This window comes from Peromyscus leucopus, chromosome 7 (assembly GCF_004664715.2).
Source record: "Peromyscus leucopus breed LL Stock chromosome 7, UCI_PerLeu_2.1, whole genome shotgun sequence".
NCBI lineage: Eukaryota > Metazoa > Chordata > Mammalia > Rodentia > Cricetidae > Peromyscus > Peromyscus leucopus.
Window position 1 is genome coordinate 45,161,077 of NC_051069.1, and position 20,426 is coordinate 45,181,502.

Consider the following 20,426-nt stretch of genomic DNA (forward strand, 5'->3'; position numbering starts at 1 on the left):
TCATTTGTGGGAGGCCAGCTTCTCACCTTTTAAAGGGTTCCTATGAGGAGGAGAGAGGGATAAGAAACTTTTGGATAGAACGACAGCAGAGAGGAGACAGACAGAAACACAGGATAGCTTCGGGAGGGCCTGGATCAAAACCCAATGGCCCGTCTGCCTCTTTCAAAGAGCTTTTTATAATAATGCCAAGGGTCAGGGCTAAAGACCTCCCCCTTGCTAGGTCAAAGCACATCAAACAGCCAAGTTAGACCCTCCCAAAGACCTGGTAACCACACCCATGGTCAAATCATCCCCTTATGCAGCCCTGCTGGGTAAAGCAAGCTCAGATTCTCGGACCCTGAGTAAATTGGGCCTCCACAGTCATTCCAAATGTCTCTGGGATACTAAACTGACTTTCTTACAAGTTATGTCTAGACCCTCAAGTTAAGCATAGACTCCTTGATTGGTCCTTGTGACTTTGCCCTGAAGCTTCTAAAAAGACATCACATGAGACAGAGAGTACACAAAAGTTTGCTCCAGTTGTCTGTATGCACCTAATATCTTCTCAGCTCACACACAGATTCACTGAGAGTGAATACTCTAAATTACCCCTGTTGTTTTAACTGATTAATGTTGGGGGAAATTAAAAAAAAATACAAGAAATTATGGTGAATTAAATTCCTCCCATGCTGCCCCATAGTAACTTAGTTGCCTTTTTAGGGGACAATCATTTTTTAACCATATTTTTATATTAAATTATAAGCATCCACTAGTAAAAAAGATTATTTAGTGATGATTACAAATAAAAATGATAGTCCTCTAAATGTATCGCAATCCAGCGGTGTTTCTGGAGCTCTCACAAAATTAGTATGTAGCCAAAAAGAAAATACCTTTCTAAAATGCATGCCTTATTTCCAGCCTCATGAGGGTTTTTAATACATACTTTCTAATACAAAGCAGAGAACTCCTTGTGACTGAGGACAAGTTTATGTTTGATATAACTAATGAAATAAGTCATGTCTGTTTTTCTTTTTTGTCCTAGATATATGTGACAGTGCATCTGCTGCTACGTTCTTTGCGCAAAGCACAGAGCTCTCGTTGCAGCTTCACATTGGTAATGGGATAATGGAAATCAGTCAGTTTAGATGGAAAAGAGTATAGTCATGGATACATCAAAGGAGAGGCGAGGACTTATGTATATGAAGCTGAGTGCACAAGGCTCTGTGCAGCTTCATGGGGTTGGTGTAGTAGTGGAGTATGGAGAGAGCATATGAGATGGGGTGGGGTGGGGTTCATTCTAAGGCAGGAAGAGTGGAGAGGAAGCCTACATAATGGATTAGGTGGAAAGGTAGATAGGAAGTGAGTTTGTAGGTCTGAGAGCTAATGAATATGAGAAACAGAAGGAAACTGGTTCTATATCCAGAAAGCATTGTGGAAGGCAGAACAGCTCCAGGAGCTTACATGTCTGGAGACGAATGAAGGTACCAGTCTCCAACAGGCCTGGGACAAAGCACCATATCAGTTCTGGGCTCTTTATTAGCAGACCTGGACTCCAGGCTTTTGCTCCAATAGCAAGATTTTTCTTTTACCATCATCTGTTTGCTTCTCAGTACCAGCATGGTGGCCCTGTTATTGCTGTCCAAGTAGAGAATGAATATGGCTCGTTTAATAAAGATAATGACTACATGGAATACATTAAGGAGGTAAGTAAGAATAGTTGCTTTGCACCAATATTTTTATGGCTTCTTCCTTAATTTTGTACCTTTCTAAAATGCATAACTGATTTCCAGCCTCATGGGCGTCAGGTGACTTTTCTTGGAGAGACATGAATAACCCATTAGGAAACTTATGATAGAATGAAGAAATGATTTCATCTAAGTCTAGCTTAATGAATCAGTGAGCCTATTGGGGTGACTTACAGGAGCATGGGTGATTCAAAGATGGCTGAATCCCTGAAAAGCCCATACAGCACTATCTTTGGAGTTCCTGGCATGATTTGTAGGTCAGTTGGCCTGTTGCTATCTCCCCTCTACAGCAGTTGTTGCTGGTTGTGTAGCCCTGGGGAGGAGCCTTGGAATCTTCTGTCTCAGGAGTTTTCTGATCATTGTAAATTTTGTTTACTTCTTGGGCTTCAGATGTTTGTTGGGATCCACAAAGTTTTCCTAGTGAGATCTGAGCTTGCTTTACAAAGAAGAGCTGCATTAGGGAATGGCTTGACCACTTGCGTGCGTGGCTACCAGGTATTTGAAATGTTCTGCACTTGGCTGTGCTAGGGTGAGGTCTTTTGCTCCACCCCTTGGCATTCCTTTAGAAATCCTTTAGAAGAGACAAAGGAATTGGTGGGTTTTGACCCAGGCCCTTCCGAGGCTACCCTGTGTTTCTGTCTGTCTCTCCCCTCTGTATTTCTATCTAAATCTCTTATCCCTCACTCCTTAAGAGTCCATGGGATAAATAAATGTGGGAGCTGGTCTGCCACAGATGATCATTTACTTTCTGAGTTTTATGAGCATCTTTCTTCCACCTAGGGGGTAATGTTTTAATTTGGAGGAAATAAATACTTACTGATGATCTCCACTATTAACATGTAACAATCAAGGATAATTTTTTAAGTAAATTTCCCACATAATCATGTTAATTAAGATAAACATGAATAACTTTGTTATTAGACAAATGTGATATTAGGAATCATTGCTCTCAGGACCTTCTTAAAACATGAAAATTTGGTACTCCCATTCTTTTGGTTCATAGTATTCATAGCTGTATTCTTGGGCCAGCGATTACTTACAGTCTAGCTAGTATCCTTTCTTGTGGCTTAGACCCCACCTTGTGCTTGCCTTCCCTCACTTAAGGAATCCAGGAAGGTCCAGTCTCAACTGGACTCCGTCCTCAGGGTACAAAACATGTTACAACTTCCAAGTTCTGACCTGACTCATCTAGACATGGTGCTGCTATTTGGCTCTGCCAACACAGAAACTGGAAACTGATATCCTGAACTCAGTCACTGATGTTCAACTAGTATTATTTTTTTTCCTGATTTTTTTTAAAGTTACTGAACTGAGTGGGTGGTGCATGCCTATAATCTCAGGACTTGGGAGGCAGAGGCAAGAGGATCAACAGCTGAAGAGCATCCTCAGCTCTATAGTGTAGTTGGTTGTTTTTACTCTTTGGCTCTTTTGGGGACTCTCCACCCAGCTCCCAAATAAATCACACATGGAGGCTTATAAATGCTCAGCCTTAGATTGGCTTGTTTCTTGCCAGCTTTTGTTAACTTTAAATTATTCTGTCTATCTTTTGCCTCTGGGCTTTTTCCTTTGCTTACTTCTGTATATCTTACTTATTTCTTACTCTGTGGCTGGCTGTGTAGATGGGTGACTGGCCCCTAGCATCCTCCTCTTCTTGTTCTCTTGCTCCTACTTCTTTTCTTCCCAGATTTCTCCTTCTATTTATTCTATCGTCCAGTCCCACCTAACCTTTCCCCTGTCTTGCTATTGACCGTTCAGCTCTTTATTAGACCATCCCGTGTTTTAGACAGGCAAAGTAACACAGGTTCACAGAGTTAAACAAATGCAACATAAAAGAATGCAACACATCTTTGCATCATTAAACAGATATTCCATAGCACAAACAAATGTAACACGTCTTAAAATAATGTTCTACAACAATACAGCAAGTTCAAGGGCAGCTTAGGCTATAGGAAGCCCTATCTTAAACAACAACAGTTATCACTTAACTTCATTCCCAGGATTATCTATGACTACATGAACCTAATAGGTACACAGGGAAGTCCCTATGCTTTCTGAGCCATCACTGTGATTTCCAGGATCTATGATACAAGTAGAGTTTTCAGAATATAGCTCCTCCTTCCTTCAGACATAGTAGGATTTCATAATTCTGCTGATGGAATCCATATGGAACTCAAGCTTTGTTAAGTTTATTGATACTCTTAGGACCCAACAAGGTCAGCCTCTCCCTTGTAGTCTTGTGAAGTTTGAGACCATTGAGAAAGACCACCAGGCAAAACTTAAATTTAAAAAATAAAAATCAAGTTTATTTATAGCAATATTATGGCAACAGCCTCTTTTGTCACTCTGAGAACTGCTGCAAAAGGGAAGAACAGGCAGGGCTGGAGTTTGTAAAGGCACAAACCACACTTGTCTCAACTCTGGGCATTTTCTATGTGAGACATTTATCTTCTTTTTTCCCCTCTGAGCAAGCAGCAGGTAAGTGACATTACGGAAGCAGAATGAGACTCTGGTTAATATTGTTGGATAACGATTATGCAATAAAGGGAAGGGGAAGCAATTTTGGGAAGTAAGCCAAATGACTCTGAGAGCAGTGTCCTCTTTAGAATGCTCTCATGACTCAACTGCTGATGGGGCTGACCTTAGAGTCATGGTCCAGACAGCCCATGGTTAACAATCCTTGGGCTAAGTATAACATCCTCACGACTCCTAGGTTTTTCTTTTTCTTTCTTTCTTTTTTTTTTTTTAACACAGCAACTTAGTTTGAAATGGAGCTAGTTTTTAACATTGCAATAGCATCAAATGCCTTCTATCTGTTTTCTCTTTGTTGTAATTTACGTACTTCCATAGTATGGTCATTGAGAAACTCAGGTTTCATTTCCCATGTGTGTCATGTCAGAGCCCACAGCCTTCCACTGTATTAGTGCAGCATCTGGAACAATTTCCTCAATGTCTAAGTTGTAGATGGTCATTCTGCCTTCAAGCCTTTCTGTATTAGCCAATTTCCCACTGCTGTAACAGATACCTTACATACAATCAAAGTTGTTATAGGTATGTCTGAAAAATCATGATGAAACCTATTATTCTGTATAATTAATACATGCCAATTGAAAAGTAAAAGATAGTTGAAATAATTAACCTACAAGCAGAATAGAAATATATTGGCTCATAGAGTTGTAATTCCAGTCCATGATTGGTTAGCTCTAATGTGACTTGTATTGAAAGACAGTGAGAAGTGCCAGGCAGAATCAAACCACTTACCTCCTGATCTGGTAGTGCAAGGAAAAGAAAAAGAACAGAATTACGACTGTCTCTTTTCAGAACATACCTCCAATGACCTAAAGACCTCCCCTTAGGCTCCACTTTTGAAAGTGTCTACCATCTCTCACTAGCATCATGCTGAGCACTAATTCTTTACCATATGGACATTTGGGAGACATTCCATATACCTGTTTTGTAGTTCATACATGCTCCCTTTGAACCAAATTATCTTTATTATCTAACTTCCCAATCTTTGCTCTTTCCCATGGGAGCAAGAAAAGTGGATTCATAATCTTCATTTTCCCAACAGGCTTTGCTGAAGAGAGGGATTGTAGAGCTCCTCTTGACCTCAGATAACGACAAAGGAATTCAGTCTGGCTCTGTCAAAGGAGGTACTGGTTTACAGTCACTTTAGAGGACAACCAAGGCTCTTAGCCAGCCAATATAAATTGTAAACAAGTATCAGAGGGAACCAGATATATTTCTGATTCTCTTTCCCATGTTTATTGAGATAGATCCCAGAGATTTGATATGATACAAAATGAGGTTCAACATCAAAGCTCAGAGTTCAAATATCATGTGTGTCATTTTTTTCCCCTTTGAACAGAGCATTGATGGAGCTCTTCATCCTGAGTATATCTTTTAATTTTAAAAATAATTCCATAGGTAGGAGTCTAGGCTGGTGCAGGACATGGCTCAGGGCCCTGCTCATTCCTACCAGCATGGGCAGTCACATAGGGAGCTATTGGATGGGTGTAAACAAAACACACTGCAGTCAAAGTTTCAATCCTGGTATCACATAGTCTTAGACTTGGCAGATCCTAAAGAGTGGGAAAAATGAGGGAAAGTAATGAGGTGCTCTTTAGTGCCGACTGGCAGCCATTGTGGACTGCTTCCTTCTTCTCTTTGGTAGCTCTGCTCTTAATACTACAATCTGGCAAGTGTTGAATCTAGCTAGGACCAGGAGCTTTCATTCAGATCCTAGGCGTTGCTATGTTAGCTGGCCTTGTTTTGGTCCACCTATATGTTCAAAGCATGGTTAAATTTAGTTGTTCCCTATCAACAAAGACAGTGCTCCTGCATGTATGATGTGACAATAGTTAGGACAGTCCTTTATGCTTGCAAAGGAGGTTACAAACAGTATCTTGTTATCCCTTCTACTCACCCCTTTCACAGTGTTTCAGAGGTACCCCCTTCTTTCTCTCTACAGCATTGGCCACTATCAATATGCCATCATTTGTGAAGGATTCTTTTCTGAATCTTCTTGAAGTGCAGGTAAGATTTTCAAGCAATGCGGAGTCTTGTCTGTCTTCCCTCAAGATTTTGCTATCTATGCCATTGATGTCACAGGACACAGCAAGCTTTGCAAGGATATGTCCACCTCACCCTGAGCCTCGGTGGAGTTCAAAGCCCCTTGGCAAGACTTGGGGAAAAGAAATTTCTTCTGCCATCTCTCATGGGTCATGTCAGTGAGATTACTTTGGGAAGCACGAGGGGCTTATGTCAGAAGAGAAGTAAATATGATTAGAGGAAACAAATGGTGTTTCTCCTCCCAGAGGACACAGTTTAGGAAATGGGTCATGGCTGGTGCTCGTGGGAAGCTCATTCTCATCTGTTGATGCTTTTACTAGAATATTGGGATTCTGGGTTGGCTGCTGTACTGAAAACCCAGTGGAAATAGTGCTGGAAGGAAATGGGTATAGTCAAGACCAGTCTTAAGGAATGTAAACTTTTCTGTCTCCAACCTTCACTTTAAGGAGCAGGGCGTCTTAGTTAGGGTTTCTGTTGCTGCCGGGAAACACTATGACCAAGGCAATTTGGGGAAGAAGGGGTTTATTTCAGCTTCCATCTCCAACTGACAGTTCATCACTGAAGGACATCATGGCAGGAATGCAGAGCTGAAACCAGGAGGCAGGTTCTGATGCAGAGGCCATGGATGAGCACTACTTATTGGCTCATTATCCATGGTTTGCTCATCCTGCTTTCTTTTTTCTTTTCTTCTTCTTTTTAAAAAACCTTTAATGTATCCACTGTGGCTTTCACGTCATATATCTCAATCCCATGCATTTCCCTGTCTCTTCGTATCCACCCTCTGCCTTTGCAACCTCCATCCCCCAATAAAATAAAATTTAAGAGAAAAGAAAAAGAAAGGAAAAAAAGATAAAGAAAAATCTTGTCATAGAAACTGCAGTGTGACACAGTGAGTCACACAGTAAACCCTTAGTCCATATATCTTTACTTGTAATGTTCATTGCTGTGAGTCATTGGTTTGGTTTGAAGTCTCTGGTTTCCGCTACACTGTCAGTACTGGGCCCTCACTGGGACTCCTCTTGGATATTCTGTTGTTGTCCTATGTCATGGAGATCCTGTAGCTTTGGACCTGCAGGACCAGCCCCTTCATGTGCTCCTGCAGATCATAGATGGTGTGGATGTTGGGGTGGGTCAACGTGTAGCCCTGGTTCTGTGCCTGGGTGGTTGCATGACTGGTCAACCCTCCAGCTCTCCCCTGTCTTCACCACCAGGGTAGCTCTCCAGCACTGTCCAGTCTAGTTCACCCTACATAGCAAAGAGCAAGGGGCAGGGCTGGTTCTCCTGCTTTCATGCCCTCAGGGCTGGCTCATTCACATTCACACCACCAGGGCCAGCTCTATGGTGTTACTCAAGTGAGGTGCAGGGGCCCCTCTCCCCAGTGCTGCTGTTGGTGAGGGCCAGGGACAGCTCTCCTGCTCTCATGACCTCAGGGACAGCTCTGCCACCTGCTACAGGCAGTGAGAGGTGTGTGGCGAGCCTCTCTCCCTCACCCATGCCACTGTATGGCAGATGAGAGGTGGGGCCAGATCTCCTACGCTTACTATTCTCCAGCCAGCTCATCTGTGCCCCCCGTCGACAGGGTCGGCTCTACTGTGCTGCCCAGGTCAAGGCCCACTCTCCTGAGTGCTGCAGCTGGTGAGGGGCTGGGTCATCTTTCCTACTTGCCACAGGTGGTGAGGGAGGAAGGGAGGGCATTTTCCCTCACCCATGCCACCACATGGCAGACAAGGGTGGTGAGACCAGCTACCCCACTCTCATGCCCTCAGGGCCAGCTTGCCCATAGCCCTAGTAAACGGTCAGCTCTACTGTGCTGTGGTCATTGAGTTGTTGGTCCTTAATAGTATAACAGAGTTCTTTCTACTTTTCCTTTTAGAAAACGTGTGTGTGTGTGTGTGTGTGTGTGTGTGTGTGTGTGTGTGTATGTGTGTGTGTGTGTGTCTATGGGTGTATGTGTCTATGTGTGTGAAGTGTAGGTATGTGTGTATCACAGTGCATGTGTGGAGGTCAGAAGACAACTTGGAGGAGTGGGTTCTTTCCTTGCACATGTATCTGAGTTCTGGAGATCAAACCAAGTTTGTCAGGCTCTCATGGCAAGAGTGTTTACCCACTGAGCCATCTCACAGGTCCCCGGTTCACTTTTTAGCCAGCTGTTTGTCAGTGCTTTGGGCTTTCCAGGTTTCATCAGCATCTTTTCTTGTGAGTGAAAGGGATGGAGTGGGCTCATCCTTTGAGAGATGCAGACTAATGGAAAGACATCAGAAAGTGGCTTAATTGCTGTACATCCTGTTTGATCCCAGCTTCGTCTTCTAACTTAATGGGTGGGGCATTTATCATAGAGGCTAGAAAGTCTCCTTCATATACAATTTTAAAGGGACTGAGGTCTGTGTTGAGGAGCCACACTCATTGAGAGCTGAATCATAAGCAAAGCTTAGTGGATATTTTGAAAAGTTTAGCCAATATATTTTTCTTGAATGAAAATTTTATTTACCTTTGTTTTATGTTTGAGTGTTTTGCTTTAGTGTATGCAAGAGCGATATCTGTGTGGAATGCCTCCAGAGAACAGAAGAGGGCAGTGTATGCCCTGGAGCTGGAGTTACTGGTGGTTGTAAACTGCCATGTGGGTGCTCTGTCATAGCAGCCAATGCTTTTAAATGCTGAGTCATCTCTCCAGCTCCACGCGCTCCCCCCCCCCCCGCCCCTTCGACAAGGTTTCTCTGTATAACAAGCCTGGCTGTCCTGGAACTTGCTTTGTAGACCAGACTAGCTTTGAACTCACAGAGATCCACCTGCCTCAGCCTCTTGAGTGTTGAGATTAAAGTCGTTGCCACTGCCCAACCAGCTCCACCTTATTAAGCAGATGGTTCATCCTTTTCATTTTTCCCAAATACTGTTCATACAAATACAGTTTGATGGACCAGACAACACTAACTTAAAGATTACCAAATAACCCAAATCTGAGAATGCCCAGGATGAATGTAATCTTTAGGTTGTTTGGAAATCTTCACTCACCATTTAGGTGACTTCAGAAACAAAGGATTGTTCTTCACTACCTTGACTAGAGCTTGGTACTCCAAACCTGGAAAGGACTTCCTTGAGCAAGATTTAATTATTGTAGTTGTTTCCTCAGTTCTAGAAGGCTTATTCCACCAGCCTGGTATTTTCCCATTCATTTGTCGTCAACCAGCGTCTTCTCTTTTGTTCCAACATTGCTAGTACCTAATGAGGCAGAAGCTCCACAGTAGACATCTCAGAGAGTTCAAACTCTTCAGCTAAAATCTCATCAAAGACAGCAGGATAATTTTTAATATAATTTTTATTAATTATTTGAGCATTTCACAATGTATAAAATGTATTTTGATGATATTTACTGCCCCTAACTCCTCCCAGATCTAGCCACAACTCACCCCCTCTAACTTTATGTCCTCTTTTTTTTTTTAAAAAAAAAAATAAACTATGGAGTCCACTGTCCGTATACTCAGTAGTAGGTAGGGGGGCCATCCACTGGTGCTTAGTCAACCTCTCAGGGACCATACCCTCTAAGAAACAGGACTCTCTCTCCCCTGGTCGTCATCAACTGTCAGTCTCTCAGCTATGGTCTGGGCTTGTGGGCCCTTTTGCCCTCTGTGTTGGACTATTGACTGACTTGCTCTTGTGTAGGTCTTGTGTAGGCAAACAAGGAGAACTTTTGAAACTCTGAGATGTTTGGATGGTGGATTCTTGCATTCAAAAGTAAATAATGATCTTCTGGCTTTGTCTCCAAGTGGGCTGTGAAAACAAATGAAAACCAATAAAACTAAAAGCAGATCACCAAATACACACACACATACACACACACACACACACACACACACACACACACACACACACACACAAAGCCCTAGAGAAACAAAACCTGAAATAACCCTAAAGAACCCCAATTGAAAATCACCATTATTTCCCAGTATAACAGCTATTGAAGGTTTGGCATGGTGGAATGAATATATTTATAGTTCTCAAATCGTGAAACAAAACCCCTAAATTCATTTATATGGTTTTTTAAAACCATCAGAATTGCGGTGTTAGAGGGCAATTGGCATGCCAGATTAGTCCACAGCTAAGGAATTTTGCAATACTGTCTGAATTCTTTCCAAAGCCTCTTATTTGGGGAACTACTCCTTTCTCTGAGACCCTGTAACTATCATTTTAAATTCAGACTTTCCTAGTTGTGCATTTGACACCTAACCAGGGCGTCCCCATCTATCCACATGGTCTTACTTTCTCATTGGTCTCAGGGGCAAAAGTTTCTTAGAGAGAGCAAGAAGCATTTGTAAGCACATGGCTTTACTAATTGGGACCTGTAGGTGAATTCATTGTCTTTTTTTAGAAAGAATGTCATTGGAGAACTTATGTTACATAATAAATTGTGTCCAATGATAGAGCTGGGCATTCTAACATATAGAGAAGATGATATTTTAATATGGTTTAGTCCAATCTCCTAGCTAACAGACACAGGTTGAAGGAAAAGTTTGTTTCATTTCCCTTGTTACTTCTGATTTTCTGTTGTTTTGAATCACTGTGTATTGAGAACAGTACAATTAGCACCCATATCCAAGTGAAACTCCATAAGCTGACTTCCTGCTGTTAGTTGTACTGAGGGCTCCTGTGGGAATTTCGAATTGGCTCTGAAATATTAGGGGAACACCTAGGCTCTTCTGTGAATCATCTTCTAATTTACAGTTTTGTCTTTTTTATCTAGCTATGAACTTTTCTTTCTCTTGCTTCTTTTACTTTATTTAATTTTCAGTCTTTATGCTTCTAGTGTTCTTCTTTCTTGGAACAGGCAAAGTGACCCAGACACTCTCTTTTTCACATTTGCCTCATCCATTTTTTTCTTTTTCTCATATTTTTTATTATTCAGTACTCTGCATTATAGATTTTGAAAGCAATACCTACAACTTGAGGTCAATTCACTCCTGTAGTCATGTCCAACTCTTTGTGTCTTCTGCGACTACTAGGGGCACTTTGTCCTATAAAGGTGATGCCAACCACGGCTATACTCCCTGGATCAGGATTAATGTGCTTCCAATATACTTGATAACATTTTTTTTTTTAATTCTGAAGGGTTCTTATAAGTTTTTATTGTATTTCTTGTATTTCGTTTAAATTTATATTAGCTAGTCATTGGCTTAGCCCTTCCAGAACGCATTGCTTGATCTAAGTTAGGCATTATCCTGACGTTTAGATTACAATTAGATTCTTCTGATGTGTAGCCTCTGTCATCAAGTGTCCCTATAAGATTTTCTTGGTGAGTTTCTATGCTTCTTACTAACCTTAGCTGTCTTTTACTAATGTTTTCTTTTTCTTTTCTTTTCTTTTCTTTTTTTTTTTTTTTTTTTTTTGCAGTTTGTAGAATACTTAAAAGAGCTTGAATATATAACACCCAGGTAGGGTGTTAAACAATAAAAATAGACACACAAGTCAGCTATTTTTTTTCTGTGAATTATTGGTATAATTAGTGTTTTTCTAGTTTAAACATATCTGGAGATGAGAATTGACTGTAAGTTCAGGAATGTCTTGCTTCTTTGTTCTTCTCATTCAATCCTCTGACTGGGTGCTACATTAAAGGATATGTCTTGCCTCAGAATAGAATGCTTCCTATCTAGGCTGAGTACTTAAGTTTTCAAAGGGAAAACATGTCTGCCTATATTTCAAATGACAGGAGGGATTCCATTTATGAGAGCTATGCTGTGGGTTCAACACTGACTGGAGACAGATTTAGAGAGTTAAAACACAATAACCCCCAAACCAAACCAAATCAAGCACACACATAAAACCAATTCGTTATTTCCCCGCTTTCTGCCAAGGAGAGGAATGAGGCCTTTCACTCCTGTCAGAAGCCTTGGTTCGGCTTCTTTCTCAGAATCCTTATTAAGCAAGAGCATGAAAGCTTATACACGAGGAGATTTATCCCATTTACCTCACTTTTGACAAAATGATTCCAATTAAGAAATGCTATGACAAGTTAAAGAACCTCTAGGCAGCCATCACTCACAAGAATCTCACACACAAACTGGCCGACTCTATGTTTTGATAATATGCCACTCCTTCTCAGTCAGAGGCCCATGACGGTATTTGCCAATTTAGTAAATGTGTGGCTCCAAGTATTCCTGGTACTGAAACTGCACCACACATCCTAGGAAACAAGTTATAAGAAGACAAAGACAAAAAACCGAAAGTGAACACATGGATATTCTTCATAGAAATACATTTTCCTGGGACTTGCTACCCTTTTCATCTTATACTAGCAGTGCAGCAGCCCTCAACATCTAGAACCTCTGTCCAAATCTCATACTGTGGCATTGCCAGCTTGGGCCAACTCATACTGCAGAGTGCCCTGAGCAAGGTCAGATGGCAGTTAAAGCCTCCAGCATGGAAATACAGAGCCCTGGTGTGGTGGTACCTAGGCTGGAACTCATCAACTCATAAGGCAAGCAGACAGCCAAATGGATGAAGTTCTCTAAAAACAAAATCAAAACAAGTATTTTCCAACCAAATGAAACAGGCAAGGAGGTACCAAACAGCCTAAGGTTCAAGCTATAGCCCCCTGGCTGTCAAAATCCAAACCCTCTTCCTTCTGCCAATACTATGAGCTGGAAAGAAAGAATCCTGGGATATAATGTGTCTTCCAGGAGCTGCTAGGATATCCCAGAACCTGGGCTACCAGCTGTCTGTCGGTGAGCAGGGTGAGCAGTCGGGTGGGTCTCTTCTTCCCTAATGATTTCTGCACCCCTACCGGAACCGAGGAGAGCCATGCAGCTTGGACTCTTTCTCTTGGTTCGCTCCATCAACGCTTTCACCAGGAAGGGAGGTTTCTTTTTTTTTTTTCTTTTTTTTTTTTTTTTCTTTTTTTTTTTTTTTTTTTCTTTTTTTTTTTTTTTTTTTTTTTTTTTTTTTTTTTTTTTTTTTTTTTTTTTTTTTTTTTTTTTTTTTCTTTTCTTTCTTTCTTTCTTTCTTTTTTTTTTTAATGCTCCACAATTTACCAGAGAACCAGGAGATGGAGAAGGGCGGAAAGAATGGTTGATTCAAGCTTTGGCTTGAGGAAAATAGAGCAGTCCTTCCTTCAGCTCTCTGTCTTCAGGGAGATGGGGTTAGGTGTTGTGGGACTTTATGGAACAGTAGGTAGAAAATCCACAGCCAGGCAGAGTCCTTATCAGGGTGCAGTTTCCCCTCAACTTTTCCTTTGAGAGTCATGCTGGGCAGGTCTTTTCTCTTGAGTGCAACTCAACACTTTTTCTTGAAAGTTAAATTTGAATTGTTGTACCTGTTTCTCAAAACCCCCAGAGACCACCAAGGAGCTGGTTTCCGATGCAAGCTCATAAGGGTCCTTTTATTCAGGTTCAACGTGGGCCACTGCTTGGCAGATGCAAGGAAATGTGGCAGCTGCCATGAGCCCAGGTATAGAGAGTTTTTATAGGGAAAAACCATGAGCTGGGAATTGGCAACTTGGGATTGGGTAGAAGGGATATGGGGCAAGGTGATTTTTTGAAACTATTGGTCTAGACTTTGTGGCAAAACCACATTTGAAACCAATGGGTTAGACTTTTGGCAGGGAACCACAACCTGCTGAACAGGATTATCTGGACTGTTCAGCAGGATTGTCTAGATATCTTCAAGGGCCATAAATCTCAGGCAGTATGTCTGCAGGAGCATCTGGATCTTGCCAAACTTTACTGCCCTGTGTCTGTTCAAGTTGCCGTGGCACATTCCTGAGATTCTTCCTGGAACTGAGTACAGTAGGTGTTCTGAGATGGTAGCCCTTTCCCTAAGATGGAGCCTGTAAAGTCAAGTCTAGACCATCACAGAATCTGACCTAGAGGTCACACACACATATAAAAGGATGGATGGGCCATTAAAAGATTGTGAGAAGGAGACCAGAAGTACTTGGGTCCTTCTACTCAATTAACATACCAAAAGGCATCAAAAGGGAGGCTCAGCTGTGCTACCTGACAAAATCCCATTCGGATCACTGTCTTCCTCATCTAGCCTCAGAGCATTAGTTCATAAGCGACTAGAGGAAGAAAGAAATTTTGTTGTTTTCTCACGGTTTCAGAGGGTTCAGTCCTGTTGGGCAGATCATGAGAGCACACAGGATGTAGAAGGTAAGACAGGATGGGGCCAAGGGAAAAATACCCCAGAGTGCCCACCTGAAGTGACTTCCTTCTTTCAGCTAGGAGTGCCCACCTCTAAAATTTGCCAGAAACTCCCAAAACAGCGCTACCTGATGGGGACCAAGCATTTAATATATGAGTGTGAGGGTCGGGGTGGTGCAGTTTATATTCAAGCCACATGAGTCACTAACATTGGCTAATCACTCTTGTGCCAGGCACTGTACTAGGTGTTTGCTATTTCTCAGCTCTCCCAGGGCGATGCAGTAGGTACTGTTGTTGTCTCCCATTGTATAAGGAAATCAGGACATGAAGGGATGTAGAAATTCATGCATAAATCTGGGATTTGGTCGTCACAAAGAAGTGCTGCTGATTCAGCTAGGTTCAACTGGACTCTACTCAGCAACTATCACTGAGTCAAAAGCCCCCACCAAGCCTTGCTGCTGCTCAAGCCAAATGAAGCCACCTGGGGAGAGGGAGTGCGCTTTCCACAGTGACATTCCATGGTGTCTCTGTAAGATACCTCCTGCATCTTCTCTCAAGCATTCCAGTAAAATACCAGCATAGTCTTTTTTGTTTATTTTAATTTTAGTTTTCAAGGAGGGAAGCATGTGGGGCATTCCCCAGTGAATGACCTTGGTCACATCCTTTTCTCTATTTTTTAAAAATTAGATAGATATCTGCCCTGAGGTTTTCAGCAAGATTGTTTTTGTTCTCTGTGTCTTTGGATTGTATTTGCTTTTATTTTACCTATGTATTTTTTTTTCCTGGTTAAAACTTACATTATTGTGTTGATAATTTTCTCTTCATATAAATCCTTATTGATACCAATTTTCCTATATTATATCACACTAATTTTGGTATATTGTATTTCCATTGACTTCAAAACATTTAAAAATTTCTCTTGAGATTTTTCCTTATTCCATGCTTAAACTATGTTGTTGAAGTTTTGAATCTTTAGGGATTTCCCAGTCATTCTTAATTTTTATTCTTATAGTGTGTGTGTGTGTGTGTGTGTGTGTGTGTGTGTGTGTGTGTATTCATGCCACACTGCGCAAGTGTAGGTCAGAAGATAATTTGAGAATAATATGTACTTTTTGATATATTTGATCAAATATATTTGAATATTTGAGAATAATATGTACTTTGCTTTTATTTTCAACTTATGATTATGATTTGTTCATCTTAATTGTTCTGTTAATGGTTGTCTTAAGTATTTTGAGGGTCCTTTAAGGTGCATTCACATATAGTATTTTATTGGAAAGTTGCATTTTGTATATTGTATTTTGCTGAGAAATTTATCCCTTTAGAATTATGTAATGTACTTCCTGTTTTTCTGAGTTGTCGTGTGTCTAATATAAGTGTAGCTGCTTTAGTTTTCTTTTAGTGCTGTGTGTGTGTGTGAGAGAGAGAGAGAGATACAGAGATACAGAGAGAGACAGAGAAATTGGTATGCAGACAAAATTTTAATACATTTGGCCCAAGAGCAGGGCTTGCTAGTAAGATAATTACTTTTTTAACAAGAGCCTTCATTGTTTAGCTGACTTGAGAATGCTGGTGGAAATGGAGTGAATAGAGTTATTAACTTAAAAATGTGTTAGATCAAGAGTTTAGGCATCCATAAGATAAAATTTAAAAGAAATGCCCACATTTTAGGTAAAAATAAGTTCTGGAGAGTTGGGGAATGTAAGACTTTGATATATTTCCATATAGTTTGTGCTAACAACTCTTTTTGCTCACACCTGTAGCACAGAGCAGTGCTTAGGACCTAGCTGCAGGAACTACACCTGCCGGTTCAAATCCCAGTTCTAGCACTTCCAAGCTAAGTTGGACAGTAACCTAACCTCAGTTTACCATTTGTACAGTGGAATGGTGGTTGATCACTTTGTGGTTGTCACATAGAACTACCTAAATAAAATGTTTTACTCAGTGCCTCATAATAGCAGAAGTTCAATAATTACTAGTCATTTTGATGTGTTATTAATTTTATAGCCATGAAAGGTATAATTCATACAGATAGGAGAATTTGAAACCTTTATGTAATAGTTTATTAGCAAAAAGATATACAAATAAGTACTGTTAGAAATAAAGATTAGGGGCTGAAGAGATGGCTCAGTGGTTAAGAGCACTGGCTGCTCTTCCAGAGGTCCTGAGTTCAATTTCCAGCAATCACATTGTGGCTCACAGCCATCTATAATGGGATCTGATGCACTCTTCTGGCATACAGGTGTATATGCAGACAGAGTGTACAATACATAAAATAAATAAATCTTTAAAAAATAAATAAAAATTATATGAGTTTGAGAGAGTTTGTATTAAAATAGGAAAATGTCTGCATTGGGGGAAAGGTGGGAAACATTGCATGTGTTCTCTCTCATAGTACCCCTGTTCCAATTTATTTTCCTTTGTTACATACACTTTGTGTTTGCTTTGCTTTCTTTCTAGAATGATAAACCCATTATGGTTATGGAATACTGGACTGGCTGGTATGACACATGGGGGAATAAGCACAATGTCAAAAGTGCAAAGAGTAAGTGCATCAGAGTTTCTGACGCTGAGTCAGGAAGGTCCCATGCCATGGGTCATTCACATAGCTCTCTGTTGACGGGCATGCCTGCACAGTCACAAATATCCATCTTTGCTAATTACAGGCACCGTCTATGTTCTGAAGATGACCTTGTGAGTGCAAATTATATGCTGCTTACCCTACAGTAGTTCTACGATTGAGTGAAACCAGCAGATTGTTAGAAATTGAGACACTATTGTAGCAGCCCCTATTTCTCAGGCTCCTTGCTGCAAACAAAACAGGTGCAGTGAGAGAACTGAGGAATAGTTGTCTTCAGTCAGGGAAGGTGGACATGAAAGTGTCTCCAAGAGTTTGACATTCCTAAAAAAGGGTCTGACCCATTTGCATGATGATGTCTTACTCATCTCTAGAAAATATGAATCTGCGGTATCATCAACAAAATGGTGGTAATTACTCGGGACCCACAAGCAGTGGGAGACGAGAACTTGGATCCCAGAGCCAAAGAGCAGGATTTTAGTCCCAGCACCTCAGCATTAGCTTTGCGATTTGAGGAAGATTTCTTTCAATTCTAGGTAGACATGTCTGTCTTCCTGCAAAATGGGGATTATTTAACCAGGTGCCCATCAGTGGATAAATGGATCCAAAGAATGTGATTAATATGCACAATGGAGCATTATTCAGTTATAAAAGAAGGAAATCCTGCTATCTGCAGTAGCAGGAATGGAAATGGAGTTCTCTGTGTTATGTGAGGTTACCCAGTTAAAGAAAGACAAATATGACTTCTCCTTCATTTGTGGAAATTAAAGAAAATGTTGATCTCATAGACGAGTGGAGTGGAAGAATTTTAGTTACTTGAGACTGAAAAGGGTGTGGAGAGAAGAGGAGAAAACTGAGTGAGGGACTCCAAAATGCAGCCAGAAAGGAAATATTTGGTCTGGCTTAGTGAGGCAACTACTTGATTAAAACAATCTGTGAGAAATTTACAACAACCAAAGAAGATGGCTCTAAAAGGCCAAGCACGATCAGTGACTAGTGACAGAGGCATACTTCCTATCCTGGTTTAACCATTGTGCCTCGTACACATCTATCAAACTACTATAAAGGTAAACAAAGACTACAACTCAATAAAACAAGATGGAAGAAGTCCTTTTCTCAAAACAAAGAATGGGGCAGGGATGGGGATGGGGGAGGAGAATCTAGGATTTCTGAAAAGATTTAATACTGCCACTCAGAATAATGCCTGACAATTTCCACTGTACTTAGCAAAAGTGCATTTCCATGAAGCTTTTTTATTACTACTGTACGAAAAGCTCACTTGTACTGAAGTGGGACAATTACCCAAGTATTGGTGACTGAGAAACAGACAATAGCTGGCTTTGGAGAACATAACAGAAAAAACAAAAACAAGGAAAACACGACTACCATACTATTAAAGATCACACAAGGCCTGGCATCGCCCCAAACCCGGCCCCCATCTCCAGCCATAATGCCACCAATCAACAGACATGTGATCACTTGTGTCTGGGACATGGTGTCATGATTGTTATACATAGTTTTTCATCAGTTCATTTACTCATAATTCCTATGATGGTGTGGGAATTAAAGGCTTCATTTGATTGATAGCAAGGCAGAATCCAGGAGAGACAGAGAGACAGAGACAGACAGAGAGACAGAGAGAGAGAGAGGCAGAGACAGAGACAGAGAGACAGAGACAGACAGAGACAGAGAGACAGAGAGTAAGCCAGGTGTGGTCATGTAAACAGTGAAGAGCCTAGCCAGAGCCAAGGCCCATGCTAGACTGCCATTTCCCACTTCTCAAGACTGCCAGAGGGAAGGGGAGCCCACTGTTAAACACGCTGGCAAAATGCAAGTTTTTGTGGCCAAATTACAAGTGGCCATGAGCACAGTACAGTGAAATGGTGCTCTTAATACCTCTAGAGACATTATTCTAAAAGGAAGGAATGAAGATATACTAGTTATGTGTAAATAATTTTGAAATTTAGGTATTTATAAGATAAGAGTTTTAGACTGCTACTTAATACATGCAGTTTGGATTCATTTTGTACCAAAGCTGTAGTGCGGGGGTGCGGGGAGGGAATCTTAAAAAAAAAAAATAAGTGTTACAAGCTCTAGGACTTGCTCTTTCAGAGTGGTTCTGGATAGTTTGACCTACTTGTTGGTTAAAAAAAAAAAGAATCAGTTGTGGAAGATGGAGCTGGAATTGATAGTTTTCATCTAAGGTCTCTGTCTCCCTTCTGTTTTCACCGCCCCCCCAACAGAAATTCAAGATACCGTGTCTAGCTTTATCAAGTATGGAATCTCCTTCAACGTGTATATGTTTCACGGCGGAACCAACTTTGGTTTCATAAACGGAGCCCATCATTACAGTCACCGCCTAAATGTCGTGACTAGCTATGGCAAGTGATAATGGTGGGGTCACTTCTCTGGGACGGGTGGTCCTACAGCTTTGGGGAAGAGACTCCGCAGTCATGTTCTTGTATCATGAGATTTCAACATGCAGTCTATGCTGAGCACCGAAGCCTTTTGTCTGCTCTCCTTTATTCTCTGACATTTATGCTGCCCAGACAAGCTGTCCTTCCAGCAGGTAGGCTCTGCTCCATTTTTGTGCACTGACCCCGTTGTTCTCAGACCTAGCTAGGCGGAACTAGGATACCAGGTATAAGAGAAAGTAGAAGAGCAGGATGAGCCTCGTGTTTCCAGATAGGATTTGGGGAATGTTTCCTGGTGGACATTTCACACTCACATCTCAGTCTGTTACAAAATGTGACAGAGACAGAGGGTGCATGGTCCTTCTATCTCAACTCTCATGGATCTGGGTTGTCACATGTCCCCATGGTGAAGCAGGGCCTGCTGTGGAGGACTGCTTGGCCCAAACAGGGTCCTCTGTCTTGTAGACTATGATGCTGTGCTGACCGAGGCTGGAGACTACACAGTAAAGTATTTCAAGCTTCGGAAACTCTTTGCTTCTGCTTCAGGTACTGAGTACTTTAGTGGGAGATAGCTCTCTCATGGGCTGTCCATCATTTGTAGAGGAACAAGAAAAGGGAGAAGTCTTTTTTGGGGGAGGGTAGACGATTATGAGCTCTTGAGACCAAGGGCAATCTTACATCCACTTCCAGGTTTCCCCCACAAAAGCTAGATGGGCTGTATGAGCACTTCTAAAACTTTAACCGTCTTTACTGAAATATGAAATTAATAAAACCAGATTCCTATGTGATGATGAAGGCCAAGGAATTTCCTATCTGCAAAGCTTTGGTGTTATATGTAACTTAGTAACCACATATGCAGAAAGAAAACTTATTATTTTGACCTTGACTAAATACATCCAATTAGCTGTCTAGTGAGGGTTAGAGCAGAGGTAAAATGTAACACAGAGCTTTCTACTAGTCCTCCTTCCCTATGTCTCCTGTTACATCAGGCACACATGTTTACGTGGTATAT

General features: G+C 41.3%; 1 protein-coding gene across 1 annotated transcript in view; it reads left to right on the plus strand.

Moving 5' to 3' along the window:
• LOC114702581 (beta-galactosidase-1-like protein 3) overlaps nucleotides 1-20,426 on the plus strand; it is a 41,569-nt gene that overhangs the window by 7,592 nt on the left and 13,551 nt on the right. Inside the window, exons 6-11 of the mRNA XM_028883041.2 lie at nucleotides 1,590-1,682; nucleotides 5,293-5,374; nucleotides 6,193-6,257; nucleotides 16,883-16,967; nucleotides 19,244-19,381; nucleotides 19,880-19,960. Of these exons, the coding sequence (XP_028738874.2) occupies nucleotides 1,590-1,682; nucleotides 5,293-5,374; nucleotides 6,193-6,257; nucleotides 16,883-16,967; nucleotides 19,244-19,381; nucleotides 19,880-19,960 (544 nt within the window). The remainder of the gene's footprint in view (nucleotides 1-1,589; nucleotides 1,683-5,292; nucleotides 5,375-6,192; nucleotides 6,258-16,882; nucleotides 16,968-19,243; nucleotides 19,382-19,879; nucleotides 19,961-20,426) is intronic.